We start from the raw sequence: 19,168 nt of genomic DNA on the forward strand, positions 1-19,168 counted from the left end.
CCAGGTTCTTCACTCAGCTCCATCAGTCATTAAAATCATTAATCAGACCCTCTTTCCTTTCCTTAAGCAGGCCCTTGGCTAACTGCAATAATATTACCAGGATACTACTTCCAGTTACAAAGCACTTTTACAATGCCTATGTAGCTCACTTAATTCACAACAGCTTAAAAAACATACATTTAGAACTTTACTATGTACAATGGTATTTGCACACTAGCCATTCCTGTCAAGTTTACATGTTTAAGCAAAGTAGATTCATGCATTAATACCTCCCTCTGTGCTGGTGACATGGTTCTAGTTATCACAGGGTATAGGTATTAAGCCCATGCAGAGTTACTTTTGCTTGCCAGCGAAATTCGGAACCCTCAAGGAAACTGTAAAGATCCCAAAGGTCACACTGCTCATTGCAGATACAGATTTTCTCAAGGTCAACACAAGTATTCAGCAATCATCTAACCCCCGGCCTCCCTGACAACCAGCTTACTATCCCTTCAAGAGCTGCCCAGAGTAATACAGACTGCAACTAAAGCAGCATCTCCTACACTCACTTTGCTCTAAGCCCTCAAGCTTCTGGGCACATCTCAGACAAGCTTAGTCAATTAATGAAAGCATGAATTACTAATAGGCCTGCTGTGAGTTCAGCCTGTATTATTACATTAAGAAGATTTAAGTGCAAATTTATTTTAGGTAAGGTGGTTTAATTAGCACAGTAATATCAGCTTGAATCCAGAAATATTTAGGAACTTTAAACTTTTCTTCATATTCTTCTAGTCTACCATAACATGTTTACTAGAAAATTCCTAATGAATATTAGTATCAGATTTGTGAGAAAGCAAGCATAGTTAACATAAATGACACAGATAGGCCTTGTTTTATGCCAGAATGAATTAAAAGCATCACTCATGAGGAAATACATTTCCTATTTCTTCAAGATAAGTATGACATCAGTATGTAAGTTACAATCTACTATAAAAAAAAAAAAAAAAGACAAAGGGAGGTGAATTAGGCTGATCACCATGGGAAATGTACCCAACCTATTCATTAATCTAGCCCCAAAGCAACATGCAGCTATGTCCTAGCAAGTTAACTGCTTGAGAACATGTTGCTGGGAGTAGGAAAAAATTGAGAAGCTCTACATTCAATGACATATAGCAAAAATCCAACTATGGAATTCGTGGTGTACACGGAAGTCATTAAGCAATCAGTAAGAAAAAACAAAACCAAGTACTCTCATACCTCTTTCATTTCCTTGTTCTCCACATCACATCACATCACACTAAACATGCTGGTTTCTGGGCCACCCTTGGCTCTGAGCCACTTACTTTTATATAGCCCCTCTGCTTACCCTAATGATATAGACAGAAACTGAGTCATGGTAAGCAAATTCCATAGGTGAGAGTAGGCTTTTACCTCAAAATTAGGCATTCCTTTAAGAAATTAAAATCCCAATGAGGAATAATTACTTATATTAAAACACTGATGTAATTGTTCTAATATGTTATCATTTACAAAACCTGTGAACCAATTTTACACATCTACATATACACACATACCTATGAATTTTCTTTCAAAAAACAAATACCTAAAATATTAGTCTACAGCTTCAGTTTACAACAACCACCACCTTCACATCAGAGATTTTTTCATGACTTAAGACTCTAAGGATCACCAATGTTTTCTGATCAATAAAGGTTGTAGGGAATCAATACATACCCAGGTTATCAAGAAATGTCAAGATATGTGATCAGGCCATCCATGCAAAGTTTTTTCCTTTTAACCAAACTTCCTATGAGATATATACTGGCAACTTAATTTACCCCTCTGTATTTCCCTTCCCATTCCTTAAAAACTCAACTACAGGACAGGAATTTGGTGCAGCAGTTAAGACCCAGAATCTCAAATGGAGTGCTTGGTTAGAGTCTCAGGTCTGCATCCTTTCCAGCTTCCTGTTAATGTGCAGCTTGGTAATCAGTAGCTGATGGTTAAATACTTGGGTCCCTGCCACCCACATAGGAGACAGGCCCAGCACTGGCTGTTCTAAGTATCTGAAGAGTGAACTAGTGGACAGAAGACATATGCCTTTTTGTCTTTGCCTTTCAAATAAAATGGGAGGTGGGGGGAATAACATTTAATACCTCTTATCAACAACTTAAAGGAATTTGCAACATGTATAGAAATATTCTTTAACTCATTATGTCCCATAATTCTACACACAGGACACCTATAAAGACTTAAATCGAGCTACTTATGGTAACTCTGAAATAAATACTGAGACGGAAATATCATGGAATTTAAAACTTGGGACTTAATGGGTTAAAATTAACTATCAACCAAGATTCTAAATTCTCAAATATTTAGATCACATGTCCTAAATTTAGCTTACCAGTCTTCTATTGTTATAGATGATTAAATTATGAAAGTGCATTATCAGTGTTTGGGAACAAAACTGATTACATACAGGTCAGACCAACAAGACAAGTTTATAGAGCATTACTGTTACCTTCTCATTTAGTTACCTTTATTTCTTTACAGAGCACACTCTCCTCTTCTTCATGAATATAAAATTTCACAGTATTTTTCTGGACATCTTTCATGATTTTAACCAAACTATTAAATACTTCAGGTTCTAACTGGCTTATAAAATTTGACAGAGCTGGTTGGGCAGAAATGTTTACATCACTGGGTGATTTTGCGGTTTCTTTTTCTACTGGTTCCCGGACAATATCACCAGGTACAGTATGATCAGAAGTCATCGTTAACTCTGTAGCATGGTGTGGCTGGTTCATTTCTACTTCAGTTAAACTCAAAGTCGAAGAGGAATGCTGTTCATTAGAGTTGGTGTCTTTCAAAGCATCACTAAAAAGTGGCTCAAGAAGGTGTTTACTGTTGAAGTCACTTGAGGATGCTGGTATGACAGGCCTTCCCAAAGGATTCAAGGCTATCTCAGTACCAGAATCATTAGGACTGACTGGTGGCAAATTCCCACCCTTGGCTGATGCTTTAATAATAATGGTATTTAGTTTCTCATGTAAGCCATCTACAAACTCCTGTACACCAGCTTTGGAAGTCTTAGAATATATGAACTCAGAAAGCCGTTTCATCTTCTCTTGTGTTGAAAAGATTGGTGTGGAAATTCTGCTAACATATGAAACATTCTTTTGCTTCAAAATCTCTTCTATCTTCCTAGAAAAGAGATTGTACTCTCCTAACACTGTTCTCTCTGTGGTTTCGCTCACTGTAGGCGGCTCTGCTGCTGGCACACACTGCTCCTCCACTGTCACCACCTGACCTGTCAACGCGTCATCCTCAGTGCTGCTCTTACGTGTGTCTGTAAATGGAGAGGATGGAAACTGGTAATCAGAACTTCTCTGTCTACTTATTACCCGAGGGTCGTTAGGAAAGGTCTCCTGCGGTGGCAGACACACCAGCTGTTCTTCTGGTGATTTCATACCTATACAAGGAGAGTTCATTATCATAAGAACAATCCAGAAAGGTAACATCTGAAAACACACATCCTTCAATCAAAGGCACAAAAAAAGGTCAAAAATATATGTAGGTCCTCTCTCTGCAACTCTTTCAAATAAATAAATCTTTAAAGATATATACATTTAGAACTAATTATGCACCGGAAGGTAAAATAAAAACCTTAACTATCAGTTTGGTTTCTAATTTCCAATGTACCCTACTTATAGGCTGGTCTTCGGATTTCAGTAGGCAAAGTAACAACAGTGAATGTCTGTTTTTTAATACTTCTTAAATTTATTTTTATTTTATTTGACAGGCAGAGAGATGGAGAGAGGAGTATCTTCTACCTGCCGTCCACTCCCCCAAATGCCTATAACAGTGACGGCAGGGCCAGGCTTAAGCCAGAAGTCCAGAACGCAATTTGGGACTCTCATGTAGGTGAAAAAAGGACCAAGTTTCTGAGCCATCATCGTTTACATCCTAGGATGTGCATTAGCAAGAAACTGGAGTGCAAGTGCAGGAACTGGGACTCCAATCAAGCACTCTGAAGGGGGATGCAGGCATCCCAAATGATGACTTAACTACTACACCAAATGCCCACCCCTTGAATGTTATCATCTTTGCTTTCTTCTGAGGTCTTCAAACAATTACTAATTCCTTATCAGTAGAAATTCAGATCACTGATGAGTTGCTACTGTAGTGTAGAAAATGGTACTTCTAAATCACAAAGTCTGAGTCCAGGTGGAATTCCCTATTCAATTTGTATGAAGTACATGTAGCAGTTTGCCCTCTATGATTTTCCCCACACTCACATTTCTATATAGTTATAAGTAGCCTAGCAGCAGTTAGCCTGTGACATCGTCTACTAATTCCAGCAGTTACTAAGGACCATTACACTCATTAACTGCTGCAAAGGCACTCATGAATAGATAAAACCACAGTAGGTCCATACGTGGAAGTGAGGAAGGGGAGTGAAATGCCCAATGTGTCAGTATAAGAATTATAACAGGGGCCAGTGCAGTGTCCCAGTAGGTTAATCCTCCACCTGCAGCGCAGAACCCCACTGGTTCTAGTCCCAGCTGCTCCTCTTCTGATTCAGCTCTTTGCTGTAGCCTTGGAGGGCAGTGGAGGATGGTCCAGGTCCTTGGGCCCCTGCACCCACATGGGAGACCAGGAGGAGGCACCTGGCTCCTAGCTCCGGATCAGCACGCTCCAGCCATTGCGGCCACTTGGGGGAGTGAATCAACGGACAGAGGACCTTTCCATCTCCTTCTCACAGTCTGTAACTCTACCTCTCAAGAAAATAAATAAAATTAAAAAAAAAAATTACAGCAGTATGAAGCTGACAAATCATAAAATCTGAGTTCTATAAAATGATAGAGGAACACAATATCCTGAATATTTGTCTTAAATCTGCAGTATTAAAATGCAATTTACGAGTATTTGACCTAGTGGTTAAGATACCAAACTGGGGGTAGGCATTTGTCACATGGGTTAAGATGCCACCTGGGATGTCTACATCCCATACTGAAGTGGCTTGGTTAGTGTTCCAATTCCAAGTTCCTGATAATGCACACTCTGAGAGGCAGCAGGTGATGGCAAACGTACTAGATCCCTGCCACCCGTATGGGAACCTTAAATGGGTCCGTAGCTCTCAGTTTTAAGTCTAGCCCAGGCGCAAATGTTGTAGGAACTTGAGGTCTGAACCAGTAGGTGACAGCTTTATCACACAAACAAGTGATGTTTTTTAAAATGGGGTTCAGTGTAGTATACAATGTGTGAAATAGTCCAATACATTGTTAAGTGATTGATCCTCACGGTGGGGAGGAAACTTAGTGTCCGGAGTTAGGGGTGGACAACTTACTTTCTCAAGTATTTTTATTCTTCTTGAATGATGTATAATGTCAAATATATGACTTATTAAATGAAAAGAAATCTGAGCATATCTTAAAACACAAAGAACAGGGAGTACTACCTATAATTTTTAAACTTTTATATTATTCATTACTGGCCGGCGCTACAGCTCAATAGGCTAATCCTCTGCCTGCGGCGCTGGCACACCAGGTTCTAGTCCTGGTCACTCCTCTTCCAGGCCAGCTCTCTGCTGTGGCCCGGGAGTGCAGTGGAGGATGGCCCAAGTGCTTGGGCCCTGCACCTGCATGGGAGACCAGGAGCAGCACCCGGCTCCTGGCTTCGGATCAGCGCGGTGCGCCGGCCGCAGCGGCAATTGGAGGGTGAACCAACAGAAAAGGAAGACCTTTTTCTCTGTCTCTCTCACTATCCACTCTGCCTGTCAAAAAAAATAATAAAATTTTAAAAAAATAATAAAATTAAATTATTCGTTACTGTAAATAAATTATTTGCTCCCTGAATTTAAAGTTCAGGCCAATAGGCTTATTTCTGATGGGCTATGGATTAAGGATCTTTTTTTTAATCTGATACATAACTTAAATCCACATGAAGAAATCTGCATATTTAAAAACTCTAAATCACAGGGCAGTTGTGCAGCCTGGCAATTAAAATGCCAGTCAGATGCCCACGTCCCACATCACAGTACCCTGGTAAGTAGTTCTGGCTCCTGATTCCAGTTTCCTTCTCAGGTAAGCTCAGGAGGCAGGTGATGACTCACACAATTAGGTCCCTGTCACTCACTTAAGAGTTCTGGATTGATTTCCAAGCTTCCAGTTGTGGCCAGGTCTAGCTCCAGCCATTGCAGGCATTTGGGAGTTTACCAGTAGATGGGAATTCTGTTTTTCTGCCTCTCAAATTAAGTTAAAAAAATAAAATAGAACAGAACCACAAAACCCGGAACCATCTAAATCCCTTTTGCACAAATATCTATGATTTTAAGATCAATAATTTTGGGGCCAGCGTTGTGGCGCAGCAGGTTAAAGCCCTGGCCTAAAGCACCAGCATCCCACATGGGCGCTGGTTCTAGTCCCAGCTGCTCCTCTTCCAATCCAGCTCTCTGCTGTGGCCTGGGAATCCAGTAAAGGATGGCCCCGGTCCTTGGGTCTCTGCACCCACATGGAATATCCGGAGGAAGCTCCTGGCTCCGAGCTTCGGATTGGCGCAGCTCCAGCCATTGCGGCCATCTGGGGAGTGAGCCAGCAGATGGAAGACTTCTTTGCTTTGTCTCTACCTCTATCTGTAACTCTTTCAAATAAATAAAATAAATCTTAAAAAAAAAAAAAAAAAAAAAAGCAACTCAGATTAGCAGTTGCTTGTTAGAAACAAGGCGAGGGGCAGGCACTGCAGCATGGCAGGTAAAGCTGCCGTCTGCAGTGCCAGCTTCCCATATGGGTGCAGGTTCGAGTCCCACCTGTTTCGCTACCGATGCAGCTCTCTGCTATGACCTGGGAAAGCAATAGAAGAGGACCCTAGTCCTCGGGCCCCGCACCCACATGGGAGACCCGGAAGAATCTCCAGGTTCCTGGCTTCGGATTGACCCAGCTCCACTGTTGCAGCCATTTGGGGAATGAACCAGAGGAAGAACACTCTCTTTTTCTCTCTCTCTCTCTCTCACTCTCTCTCTCTCTCTCTCTCCCTCTCCCTCTGAAACTATGCCTTTCAATTAAATAAAAAACAAAATCTTAAAAAAAAACAAAAAAGGGAGAGTACTGACTGGAATGATACGAAGGACAAACTTCTGAGATGTCAGAACTGTTCTACATAGATCTGGGTAGAGGGCTCAAGTGCATACATGTAGTAAAGTTTCAACAAACTGTACAGTAAGGATTTGTGCACTTTCCAATGTTATTTATCTGCCCTTTTTTTTTTTTTCTTTAAATCATCCTTCCTAGGAGGAAACAAAGGCTTTCTTGAAGAAAATTACTAAAGTTTGTTTGTCTAATTCCCAAAGAAAATGAATCTACTAAGAAATTAATTTAGATTTCTTTCCCAATTAAAAAAAAAAAAAAACTTAGATTTACCAAAGAATAAGATACAACGAAATGCAAGCAGTGAAAAAGACCACCATCAAACTAAAAGAAGGAAACAATCTGCAGCGAAGTTGAACTGGCTGCACTCACACAAAGGAACTCTTCCTAGGCAAGCACTGCAACTACCAGCAGTTACCTCTGTTTCTGGAATCTAAAAGTTTCTTAATCTCTCATTTAAACTTCTGGAAATTAACTTTATAATTAGAAGGGAAAGAGAACTGGGTTAAAAAACTCAAGAAGACTAAGAACAGTGTATTTAAAAGATAAATGATTTCACCTCTTAGTCTTTCTTAAACTTAAAAGAAACCTGAAGACTGTTTCTGTTAGGATATCCTACAAAAAAAGATTAGGATAATGTCCTGTCTTCTCAACTCATCAGATAGTCTACTATAGGGAAAGAGAACTTAATCTCTATGAATATCTTGTGTGACATTTGGATTCAATCTATTTGATAAAACTCAATGGTTTAAATATAAATGTGGTATTTTCAAAATGCTATGAAAACAGCAGAACTTAAATCAACACCCTACTGATAGAGAATTAGAAATTCAAATAGAAATGCTGAAAGGCACAGTGGGAGGAAAAGCAAAGGGAGCCTTCTCACCTGATGTTTGTTTCTCACCGTGTTTCCCCAGCTGGTCTTCTGGGCTTCTTGAATTCCCTCCTGAGGGAAAGCATCCATTAGATTTGTAGACTCTCCTCAGACATCAGCAATACCTATTAAGCAACTTCCAGACAACCTCAAATGCTAACAAATACTAACATTTCCTTCCATCCCCCAAAATAATTCTGAAGAGTCATTCAAAAATGTAAAGTTGTTTTCCTTTCCATTCAGGCGATGATGGAATATCATAGATGCACCTTCAAATTTGGGCTTTCAAAACCCAGTATGAAGGTGTCTAAACGAAGAAGGGCTGGGATAATCTTCCATTAACCACTTCCTTACAGTGTTTCTCCCACTCAAGTCAAGGACTCAAGCTCAGAAAAGAGAGTTAGTTTCCTCTCTATCATCACCTCCAGGTCTCTTGCTCAAAGTAGAGAATGATGGGGCCGACACAATGGCACAGTAGGTTAATCCTCCTCCTGCGGTACCGGCATCTCATATGGGTGCCGGTTCTAGTTCCAGGTGCTCCTCTTCCAATCCAGCTCTGTGCTGTGGCCTGGGAAAGTAGTATAAGATGGCCCAGGTCCTTGGGGCCCTACACCCACATAGGAGACCAGGAAAAAGCACCTGGCTCCTGGCTTCGGATCGGAATAGCTCCAGCCATTGTGGCTATTTGGGGAGTGAACCACTGGAAGGAAGACCTTTCTCTCTGTCTCTGACTGTAACTCGACCTCTCAAATAAATAAATAAAATCTTGAAAAAAAAAGGTAGAGAATGATGCAGAAGCCAATGGAAACTCATCAAGTTTTACAAATTCTTCTCAGAGTCCTTGGTGTCCTCAGTAGGTTCTAGGTTATAAGCCAGTCCATTTTTTTAAGCAAAAAGTTGTTTGACTTTTTAAAGATTAAAAAAAGATCTAGGAATGGCAATAATATGCCTTGGAAATATTTCCAGAATGGTTAGCTAACAAAGATAACTAAGAACTTGTATTTTCTCCAAGAAATGAGAATACTCCAAAATGATCTTTCAACATTTGCTCAACTATTCTTGTCCCATGGTTCAATTAAGCTTTCCTAGGATATTTGCATTTGATAACTTTTTTTTTTACAGGTAGAGTTATAGACACAGAGAGAGACAGAGAGGACAGAGAGAAAGGTCTTCCTTCCATTGGTTCACCCCCCGAATGGCCGCTATGGCTGGAGCTACACCGATCCGAAGCCAGGAGCCAGGTGCTTCTTCGTCATCTCCCATGCGTGTGCAGGGGCCCAAGCACTTGGGCCATCCTCCACTGCCTTCCTGGGCCACAGCAGAGAGCTGGACTGGAAGAGGAGCAACCGGGACTAGAACCTAGCACCCATATTGGATGCCAGCGCCACAGGCGGAGGATTAACCAAGTGAGCCATGGCACCGGCCCCCTGCATTTGATAACTTAAAGATAATCAAATTTAAGAGATCAAATTTCTTTCAAATAGTTGAACTTCAACATAACTACATAAAGACACCATTTAACTGGCTGCTCAAAGAGCAACATTTCATCTCTGTAGCAGATACTTGCTGATGCTGAGAAGAGCAACATTTAGGGATGAACACTGTATGGTTCAAAAGAAGATACTGAAGATTTCAGAAGCAGCTAAGATCAAGTATCTAGTGATCCAAGAGTAGACTCTAGAAGATGAAATCCTCAGGAAACTGCTCCCAAGGTAAAACAAAGCAAACCTAAGGCCTGATGCATTTGTTCTTACCTGTAATTGGAATCAGTTTCCAATGTATTTCAGTCTCCTCAACATCATCTGATTTCAATGACTGTTTACAGAATCCATGTTCAAAAGGAACAGTGGGACACAAACTGCAATCTTCAAAATTATTCATGCTAATTATATTTGGATCCTAAAAATTAAGGTACACATTCAATAGCTTTCTTTCCAAATAATTTTAGGGTCAAGAATAAATAATAGTTTTTTCACAGTAAATTCACAATCTTTCATCTAAACATTACAGTTGAGTAAAACCAACATGGTAACATGACAATAATCTCAAAATAGAATTTCTCCCCTCCAAACTTAATCAGATGTGGATTTAGAGCAGAGATCAGTAAACATTTAAAGTGAAATACCACACAGTAAATATTGTGTTTGGCCCTCAGCCCCAACAGCCCAATTTAGAGTACTGGGTACATTTGGAAATATTACGGTTGTGGGCTGCAACCTTACTACTTCCCTACCATGCTATTCTGTCTTCTACGAATCCTAAAACCATCTATTAACAATAATCCCTTTCTGACAAATAAGTTGCCCAGCCTTACCATTATCACAACAGATAAACCTTAACAACTACTTTGGCTTTTATCTCTTTTTAATAAGAAAAAACTTACAAGTACCACTTCAGACAAACACCTTTACTCCAAAGTTTTATTTTCTCCTGAAAAGAGAAACCACTCCCTGAAGCATAACCACATCCTCTCTTTTCACACACACTCACAAAAACAAACCAAGACAATCAAGAAACAGAGGCTTACTTCTTTCAAATGTAGCTTATGCTCTGTGCCTACTTCACTGGAACAAACAGAGACAGGATACTTTAAAGATGCTTTATCAACTTCTAGCAATGGGCTCTGAGTGGCCTTAAAATGTACATTTTCAATTTTCGTACAAGTAGGGTGCTCATATTCTTTCTTATCTGGTGTAGAACTCAACTCATACTCATGCCTCAGCTCTTCATAGGCAGCATCAGTGCTCAGTCCTAAGGCTTTGTTGACTGTGTCCGTCAGGGATGCATCAGAATGGCGTGCATTTGCTAGTGTTTCTGACAGCCAATTAAACAGTCTATGGATGTCAGTGCCAGAGTTACAGGTATCCTGCTGCTGCTGTCTCAAGTCAGCATCATGCCCAAGAGAGCTAACAGGCTGGGAAGAGTCTGAGAAAAAAATAAAGAAAAGTCATCTCCTGAAGTTAAGTTTGAAAGCCTACATAAAAACATTAAAAATCACATATACCTTAGAAGTTAATTACTGTAAGACATTTAGGGTAGCAACTCCAGCAGCTGGCTTACATTTTATATCTAAACCCATCCTGTGCTGCACAAATGTAACTCTTTCCACAATTTTGCACATGGGTAGGTACGTGGCACACTGTCCCATACTGAAGTGCCTGGTTTAAGTCCTGCTAACGTGCACCCTGGAAGGAGCAGGTGATGCTTTTCAAGTAGTTGGGTCCCCACCGCTACCCACATGAAAGACCCATACTCAGTTTCTGACTTGACTTCAGCCTGACCCAACCTAGCCATGGATGTTGCAAGCATTTGGAAAATTAACCAGGGGATGGAGATCTGATTTTCTCTATGCCTTTCAAATAAAAAAATAAAATTTTACACACAGACCAAAATTCTTAATTTTTGTATAATTTAAGCATCCTATTAATAGATGAGCTAATGCACAAAGTTATAGATAAGTGCAAGTTGTAAATAAGTATTATTGTAGTCACCATAAACTCTACCACTAAAATCTCAAAATCAACCAGATGTTTGACAACAAATGAAACATTTGCACTTAGCTCTTTTGCCAATTGTTAGGGAAGGTACACAAATTATGCTTAAATTCACTGAAAAAGCATGATCTTGATTTCTATCATCTTCATACTTATGTTGTGTCTTTTTTTTTTTTTTTTTGACAGGCAGAGTGGACAGTGAAAGAAAGAGACAGACAGAAAGGTCTTCCTCTGCCATTGGTTCACCCTCCAATGGCCGCCGCGACCAGTGCACTGCGGCCAGCACACCGCGCTGATCCTAAGGAAGGAGCCAGGTGCTTCTCCTGGTCTCCCATGGGGTGCAGGGCCCAAGCACTTGGGCCATCCTCCACTGCACTCCCGGGCCACAGCAGAGAGCTGGCTTGGAAGAGGGGCAACCGGAACAGAATGCGGCTCCCCGACTGGGACTAGAACCCGGTGTGCTGGCGCCGCAAGGTGGAAGATTAGCCTGTTGAGCCACGGCGCCAGCCTACTTATGTTGTATCTTTAAGGCTAGCATTCTTAAAACCTAAGCCTTATCTATTACTTAAATTCATAGTGAAGCTAGGATGTTAGAGATATTAGAGAAATCTCTACTAAACATGACCTAAGATGTTAAACATAAAAGAGCAAAAATCAACGAAAATCTATTTGCCGCTCTCATTATGCCAAGAAAAAAAGTACTATAAGAGAAAACACTGCTCCAAGCAGTCTGAAATCTGCAAAGTCAGTACAATCTATATATATATATATATATATATATATATTAAAGATTTATTTATTCAAAAGTCAGAGTTAAACAGAGAGAGGAGAGGTAGATAGAGAGATCTTCCATCCAATGGAAATGCGGCCATTTGGGGAATGAGCAAGCGGATGGGAAGACGCCCCCCCTACCCCTCTCTCCCTCTCTCCCATCCTGTATCTCCTCCTCTCTTTGTAATTCTGACTTTCAAATAAATAAATAAATCTTTTAAAATAAATAAAACGGGTATACTGTATATAAATTATACCTCAAAAATGATGATGTTAACAAGGGGTGAGGGACTAGGAAATTACCACTTATAAAATGGGTAGGCTTACCACCACCCAAGATTGGGTTTTTTGTTGTTGTTGTTTAAGTTCAAGTTTTTTAAAAGTCAAGATTCATCCTTGAAATCTTTACTTTCAAAAGTAAGTGTACAAAATGACTAAGAAACAAGAAAGAACCACCTGGAATTCAAATCTGGTAGTTAATAGTTCTACTTTAACCTAACTTCCTCCTCTCCCCATTTCTCCCTTGGTCTATTGTAATTAGATTGCTTTTCTACCTTTTTATTATTAATGAAGACTGCTTTTCACCCACATACACCTAAGCATTCATTTACCAGCTAAAGAAGCACCAAAAATATAATTATCTTATTTACTCAATGCCTATTGTATGCTTAGCGCTAAGAAATAAAGCAGTTTAGGAACAAGGCTTTGGAATCAGAACAAGTCATAACATGGATTTTGCCACTAACTTCCTAACTTTCAGTAAAGTTACTTAGTTTGTCTGAGACAATCTTCTCATCTATAAAATGAGAATAACGCCTAGCACTGAAGGAACTGAGTGCATATATATATTACATATTTACATATAGATATATAGAGATATAAAGCCTACTTTCCAGACACAAGTCACAGCCTCAGACAGCATGTATCAAGAAGCATCAACAGGAACTGTACAGATCACAGATAAAGCCTAAGTGGAAGCAGACAAGATCACTGAGAAACAGAACAGCCAGAAAGCTGGAAGATCTGACCTGCAGACATAATGCCTGAGAGAAACGGAAGGACTTCAGAAAAAAAGAAAGAACTCACAATGACATCTCCAAGGGAGAAATACGAGCTTTAACCAAAGAGCACGTGAAAGAGTGGAAAACATAGCTGGATACAGCCAGTATGTAACAAATTTTTTTTTTTTTTTTTTTTTTTTTTGGACAGGCAGATTTAGACAGCGAGAGACAGAGAGAGAGAAAGGTCTTCCTTTCCATTGGTTCACCCCCCAAATGGCTGCTAAGGCTGGCGCACTGCGCCTATCTGAAGCCAGGAGCCAGGTGCCTCCCCCTGGTCTCCCATGCGGGTGTAGGGCCCAAGCACTTGGGCCATCCTCCACTGCCTTCCTGGGCCATAGCAGAGAGCTGGACTGGAAGAGCAGCAACCTGGACAGAACTGGCACCCCAACCGAGACTAGAACCCAGGGTGCCAGCACCGCAGGCAGAGGATTAGCCTAGTGAACAGCGGTGCTGGCCACAAATCATTCTTTAAAAGGCCAAGTTCTGCAAGATGAGATTGGTAGCAAATAATAAAATATTGAAAATGATACATTACTGAAACGTGTGAAATAAATAAGCCACAAAGGCCACTAAGGAGAAGACAAGAACATGGATAAGGAAAATAATATTGGAAAGAGCCATAGGTCAACTAAATACCCAGAATTATTGCAGAAAACGGCACTGTTTGAACTTTCTGTGGTGTTAGAAATGCCTACTACCTGTACTGTCAACAACAGTCTTGTGGCTGCCGAAATGTATTTTTATTTCATCCTAATTTAAGTAACAACACATGGCTAGTGGTTATTATATACTCGGTAGCACAATAAAGGAGGAAAAGAACTGAAAAGTGAGGATGCAAATACAGACTGGCAAGGAACAAAACTGCAATAAGGACATTGATCTCTCTAATGCAGTCAGAAACAATGCATCTGAAAAGACGGGTAAATTTTTCAGTAGGGAATAAAAAATATTCAGATCTGCCAGAATCAAAGTAGTGGCAACAGGGGCTAGCACTGTGGCGCAGCGGATCATGTTGCCACCTGTGATGACACAGTATCCCATCTAGGTGCTGGTTCGAGTCTGGGTGCTCTGCTTGCAACCCAGCTCCCTGTTAATGTGTTTGGGAAAGCAGCAGGAGATGGTCTAAATACTTGGGCTCCTGTCACCTACTTGGGAGACCCAGGTGAGGCTCCTAGCTTCGGCATCACCCAGGCACCGCCACTGATGCCATTTTAATCAACACATGGGAGATCTCTCTCCCTGTCTCCCTCTCTCACTAACTATACCTTGCAAATAATTAGGTAAATCTTCATTAAAAAAAAAAATTAGTGGCAGCAACCCAAAACAGATTTTTCTATCAATGGTCCATGAATGCAAAAGAACAAATTTCATGCTTATGGACCAGCATGTCAATCTCTGAAAAATCTAGATAATAAAAATATTTGAACTGGCCGGCGCCACGGCTCAATAGGCTAATCCTCCGCCTGTGGCACAAGCACCCTGGGTTCTAGTCCCTTTCTCTCTGTCTCTCTAACTCTGCCTGGAAAAAAAAAAAAAAAAAAAAAAAAGTTTGAACTTACAATACTGAAACACTTAAAACAAAAGTCTCCAATTTCTGTCAACTAAAAAGGAACAAATGAAAAAGAAAAAGTCAGGATAGTCCTAGATAGCTAGGGAAAAGATTATGTGTATGTCTTTAAGAATTGTTTCAAAGCTCAGAAGATTCCTTTCATTACATAACATCCTTGAAGAACCCACTACTCTACTGGTGCATTTCTCCAATATGGACATAAAGTACAAGAACTCTCGTTAGAGTAATAGCTCTGGATACTTAATTTTGTCATATTAGCTTAAACCAAACAACTCAGAAATCTGATGTACCGGGGTAGGAGTTGGCCCATGTTTTCTGTACTAGACCAGCTAATAAATATTTCAAGCTTCATGGGCCATACAGCCTGTGAGAAAAGCAGCTATGTGCACACAAATTAAGTGGCATGACTGCATGGTGAAAATGGGACAGTCTAGATTTGGCCCTCACACTTCAATCTGCAGATCCCTGTATTATAAGAAAAAACTGAACTATTTCCTGTACTTTTGTTTGTTGTTAAAAAAGCAATCTTGATATTTTACCTTCATACAGATGGTAACTTTCAGATAAATTACTGGTTTTGGCAAGTTTTCTCATATGTTCAGGTAGATCCTCAAGTTTCCTCTTCAAGACAGTTTTGCTTCTCATATCTTCTGTATCTGAGTCCCCACCCACATTCTTTTTCCTGCACTGAATTAAGTTAATCAATTCTTTGACTCTATCTTTATCATAATCCAAAGAATGCGATGACTTTTGCTTCCCAGGTATAATAGTTTCACCCCTTGAGCTATTTCGTTTTCTAAATTTCAGTCTTGTACCATTCATTTCTTCTTCTTGACCTTCATAATCTGAAAGTGGACTAAATTGTTGAAGTTTTTTATTTTCTTCAAATAAATCTTTTAATTTGCAAATAGGTAACTGATACATTTCAGGATGAAAAATATAAGTATGCAAACAATTATCAATATGGGATTTATTTTTTGGAGCTGAGTATAAGAATTTTTTATCATCTAATTTTGAATCATATGGAAACATGATAAACTCTCGTTTACCTGAACCAAAACCTCGCTTAAAAAATTCACTTACATACTTTTCAACAACAGAATGAAAATTTATAGTGTTTATATTTTTGAATTCCTTTCGACACTGAATCAAAAAAAACTGTAAAAATTGGGCTATTTTTAATACACCTGGCATGCTCTCATGCCTCTCTTGTGGTGCTGCACTGGTTGTAACTTTCTGTGCTGTAAATAAACAAAAGCAAACCACATTAGCAATCAAGAAACTCATCAAATACAGATCTACATATTACCAAATTGTGACACTTTACTCATTAATGGGACCAAGTTGTACCGTACTACACATGCATGCTACACGGCAAATAGGAATAGCATATTTCTTAAGTATAGGACCTAAAACAGGTTCATAAGAAACTAAAACCAATCAAAGAGCAGAACACATTTTTAAAGGAAAAAACATCCATTCATTGAAGGTCTTAACTCCCTACTGCCCCTACACAATTCAAATGATAAGGAAAATATAAGGAGAAATATTACAGAGGCAAGATGTGAGGTTCCAACTGAGATAATCCTGCTTATCTTATAAAGCAGCAACTTTAACTTTTCATGAACTTTCTTCCCCATCAACAGATATGCAAGCACTGAGAGGCTACAACTGAGAAACTCAGCCTTAACCAAAGTGAAACCCATTAGTGGGAAGTTTATTTGTAGTATTCAAGTTTGCTCTTAGAAAAGGTAAATAGCAAATTTTCTGTGATATCACTGTCACAAATTCATATTAATTTTGAGTGGCCTAATACTAAGCCTACCACATGATGCTTTATGGTCATCACAAAAAATTTTTTAAGTTTATTTGAAATGCAGAGACACAGAAAGATCTCCCATCTTCTTGCTCACCCCCCTAAAATGTCTACAACATATCTGGGCTACTAGGCCAACGCCAGGAGCCAGAAACTCAACCTGGGTCTCCCATGTGGGTGGCAGGGATCCAATGACTTACGTCGTCACCTGCTACCTCTCACAGGGTGTGTATTAGCAAGAACCTGACACGGAGAGCAGAGCCAGGCCTCAACCATCCAGTATAGGATGCAGGTAAGATGTAGGCATCTGAAGTGTCAGCTTAACTGTTAAAAAACACAATGCCAGCCACAATACTCATTAAAATCTGAATGCAAAGACAAACTGACCTAAAATAACAATCATACAAAACCCTCTAAAACTAAGTTATGGTATTAGAAGGCACAATGAAATTTGTTAGTATGGGTATGGGCATTTGGCCTGGGGTTCAGATGCCCACAATCCCGTTTCAAAGGCCCTGAGTACAATAGCCAGGCTCCATCCCCTGATTAGTTTCCTGCGAAGATAGACCCTGGGAGGCAACAGTGAGGTCTCAAGTAATGGAGTTTATATCACCCACATGGGAGACCTGGATTCCATTTCCAGTTCTTGGTTTCAGCCCAGACAAGCCCCAGCCATTTGGGAAGTCAACTAACGAATGGGATCTGTTTCTGTTTTTCAAATAAATAAACCTTTAAAAAACAAACAAACCAAAAAACTTCATTAGCAGAAGCACTGATATAATCAAAATAATTTTCAGTTAAAAAGAAATTGAGTCACATATCTGGTACTTTGTATCGATACTTCTGAATACTACCAATAATGCCCAAAAGATGTAAAAAAGAACGAAATGCTTAGTGCATTATCTGAAAAATTTCAAAAGATATAGGTATCTATAAGTAACTAGATTCAGATATTCAAAGAACTTACAAGTAATTATGCCTCTAGGTTCTTGAAATAGGAACAAAGCATGCAGGACTCGAGACTTGACACTCTGATGTTCTAGAAAACAGAAGCCAAATTCATCATTAAAACACTAATGTGTTTTAATGAAAAAGTTAAACAAGCACTGTTAAAGTTAAAATGAGACCACCTACCATATGGAGGAACCATCTGATAAGGAGAAAGAAGAAAAAGGTATCCTCGGTCTCCCAAAGGTTTAACAAGAACCTGTATTTTTGAGAGGGGGAAGAAGTTGTATCTGCTTTATTATTAATTGACATACCGAGGAACATAGCACTTCCTACTAAATGTTAAGAAAAAACAAGTTCTTGGCCATCTTTTTAAGAGAAAAATATTGCTGCTGAGTTGGTTAAAAACTGTACTGACTTCATTGATTAACTAGATTCAAATCAAATAAAAATTCCTTGTTTTTAACAGAATGAGAGAATGTCAGTGTAATAATGCACTTAATTAACCATAAAGTCAATGTGTTCATCTTGCCCTGAAGTTAAAAACCAAACTAGAGGCCAGCGCTGTGGCACAGGGAAGAAAGCCACTGCCTGCAGTGCCCGCATCCCATGTGGGCACCAGTTCAAGTCCTGGCCACTCCACTTCTGATCCAACTCTCTGTTATGGCCTGGGAAAGTAGAAGATGGCCCAGCACTTGGGCCCCTGCACCCAGAAGAAGCTCCTGGTTCCTGTCTTCAGATCGGCACAGCTCCAGCCATTGCGGCCAACTGGGGAGTGAACCAGCGGATCAAAGACTCCCTCTCTCTCTAACTCTGCCTTTCGAATAAATAAATTTTAAAAAAGAACAAAACTAAAGACTTCAAATATTTCCTTTATCAATTCAAAAGACATTATTAACTGTCAAGGCAGTGTGTTGGATGCTGGATGCAAAATATGCTTTGAAACATGCTTTGAAATGCTGCCTGTGTAGAGTTCAGGCTGATCTAGAATGAAATATGTTATCATAACCTAATTCCACACATATTAAATCAACGTCTTTTCACACATTAGGCAATTTTCCCTGCCAGAGATAACTAAAGATAAGCAAGGCAAGGTCCTTATTCATGAGAAGTTTATACCTAGAGAATAACACAAGTAACATCAACAGTTACATAAGAAAGAGAAGTTCCCTAAGAAATTTACAAAAGCACAACAAGAATGGAAAACAATATATAATCTGCTATGGTAGTAAGAAAGAAGAAAGATTTTCTGGGAGGGTACTGAAGGTGGATTCTGAAGGAAAGACAAATCGACAAAAGCCTGAGTTTATGGGAAAGACATTTCAGGAGAGGCAACATCATAAGCAAAGGCAAGTTATAACGGACAATTACAATGGACAGTCTACAGATATTATAGTATTTATAACTGGCAAAAAGGTGATAGACTAGGATAAACATATCAGACAAGTCTAGAAAGACAGATCTCGCTATGTATCTCTATATCACATGTCAAGAGATATCATACGGAAAT

At 39.6% G+C, this 19,168-nt stretch overlaps 1 protein-coding gene across 1 annotated transcript in view; it reads right to left on the minus strand.

Annotated features, from left to right (window-relative positions):
- Nucleotides 1-19,168, minus strand: part of TASOR (transcription activation suppressor) — a 51,658-nt gene that overhangs the window by 6,003 nt on the left and 26,487 nt on the right. The window contains 7 exon segments of the mRNA XM_062201111.1: nt 2,517-3,451; nt 8,011-8,070; nt 9,753-9,897; nt 10,526-10,923; nt 15,434-16,135; nt 17,678-17,749; nt 17,845-17,917. Coding sequence (XP_062057095.1) covers nt 2,517-3,451; nt 8,011-8,070; nt 9,753-9,897; nt 10,526-10,923; nt 15,434-16,135; nt 17,678-17,749; nt 17,845-17,917 — 2,385 coding nt within the window.

Source organism: Lepus europaeus, chromosome 9, assembly GCF_033115175.1.
Source record: "Lepus europaeus isolate LE1 chromosome 9, mLepTim1.pri, whole genome shotgun sequence".
Taxonomy (NCBI): Eukaryota; Metazoa; Chordata; class Mammalia; order Lagomorpha; family Leporidae; genus Lepus; species Lepus europaeus.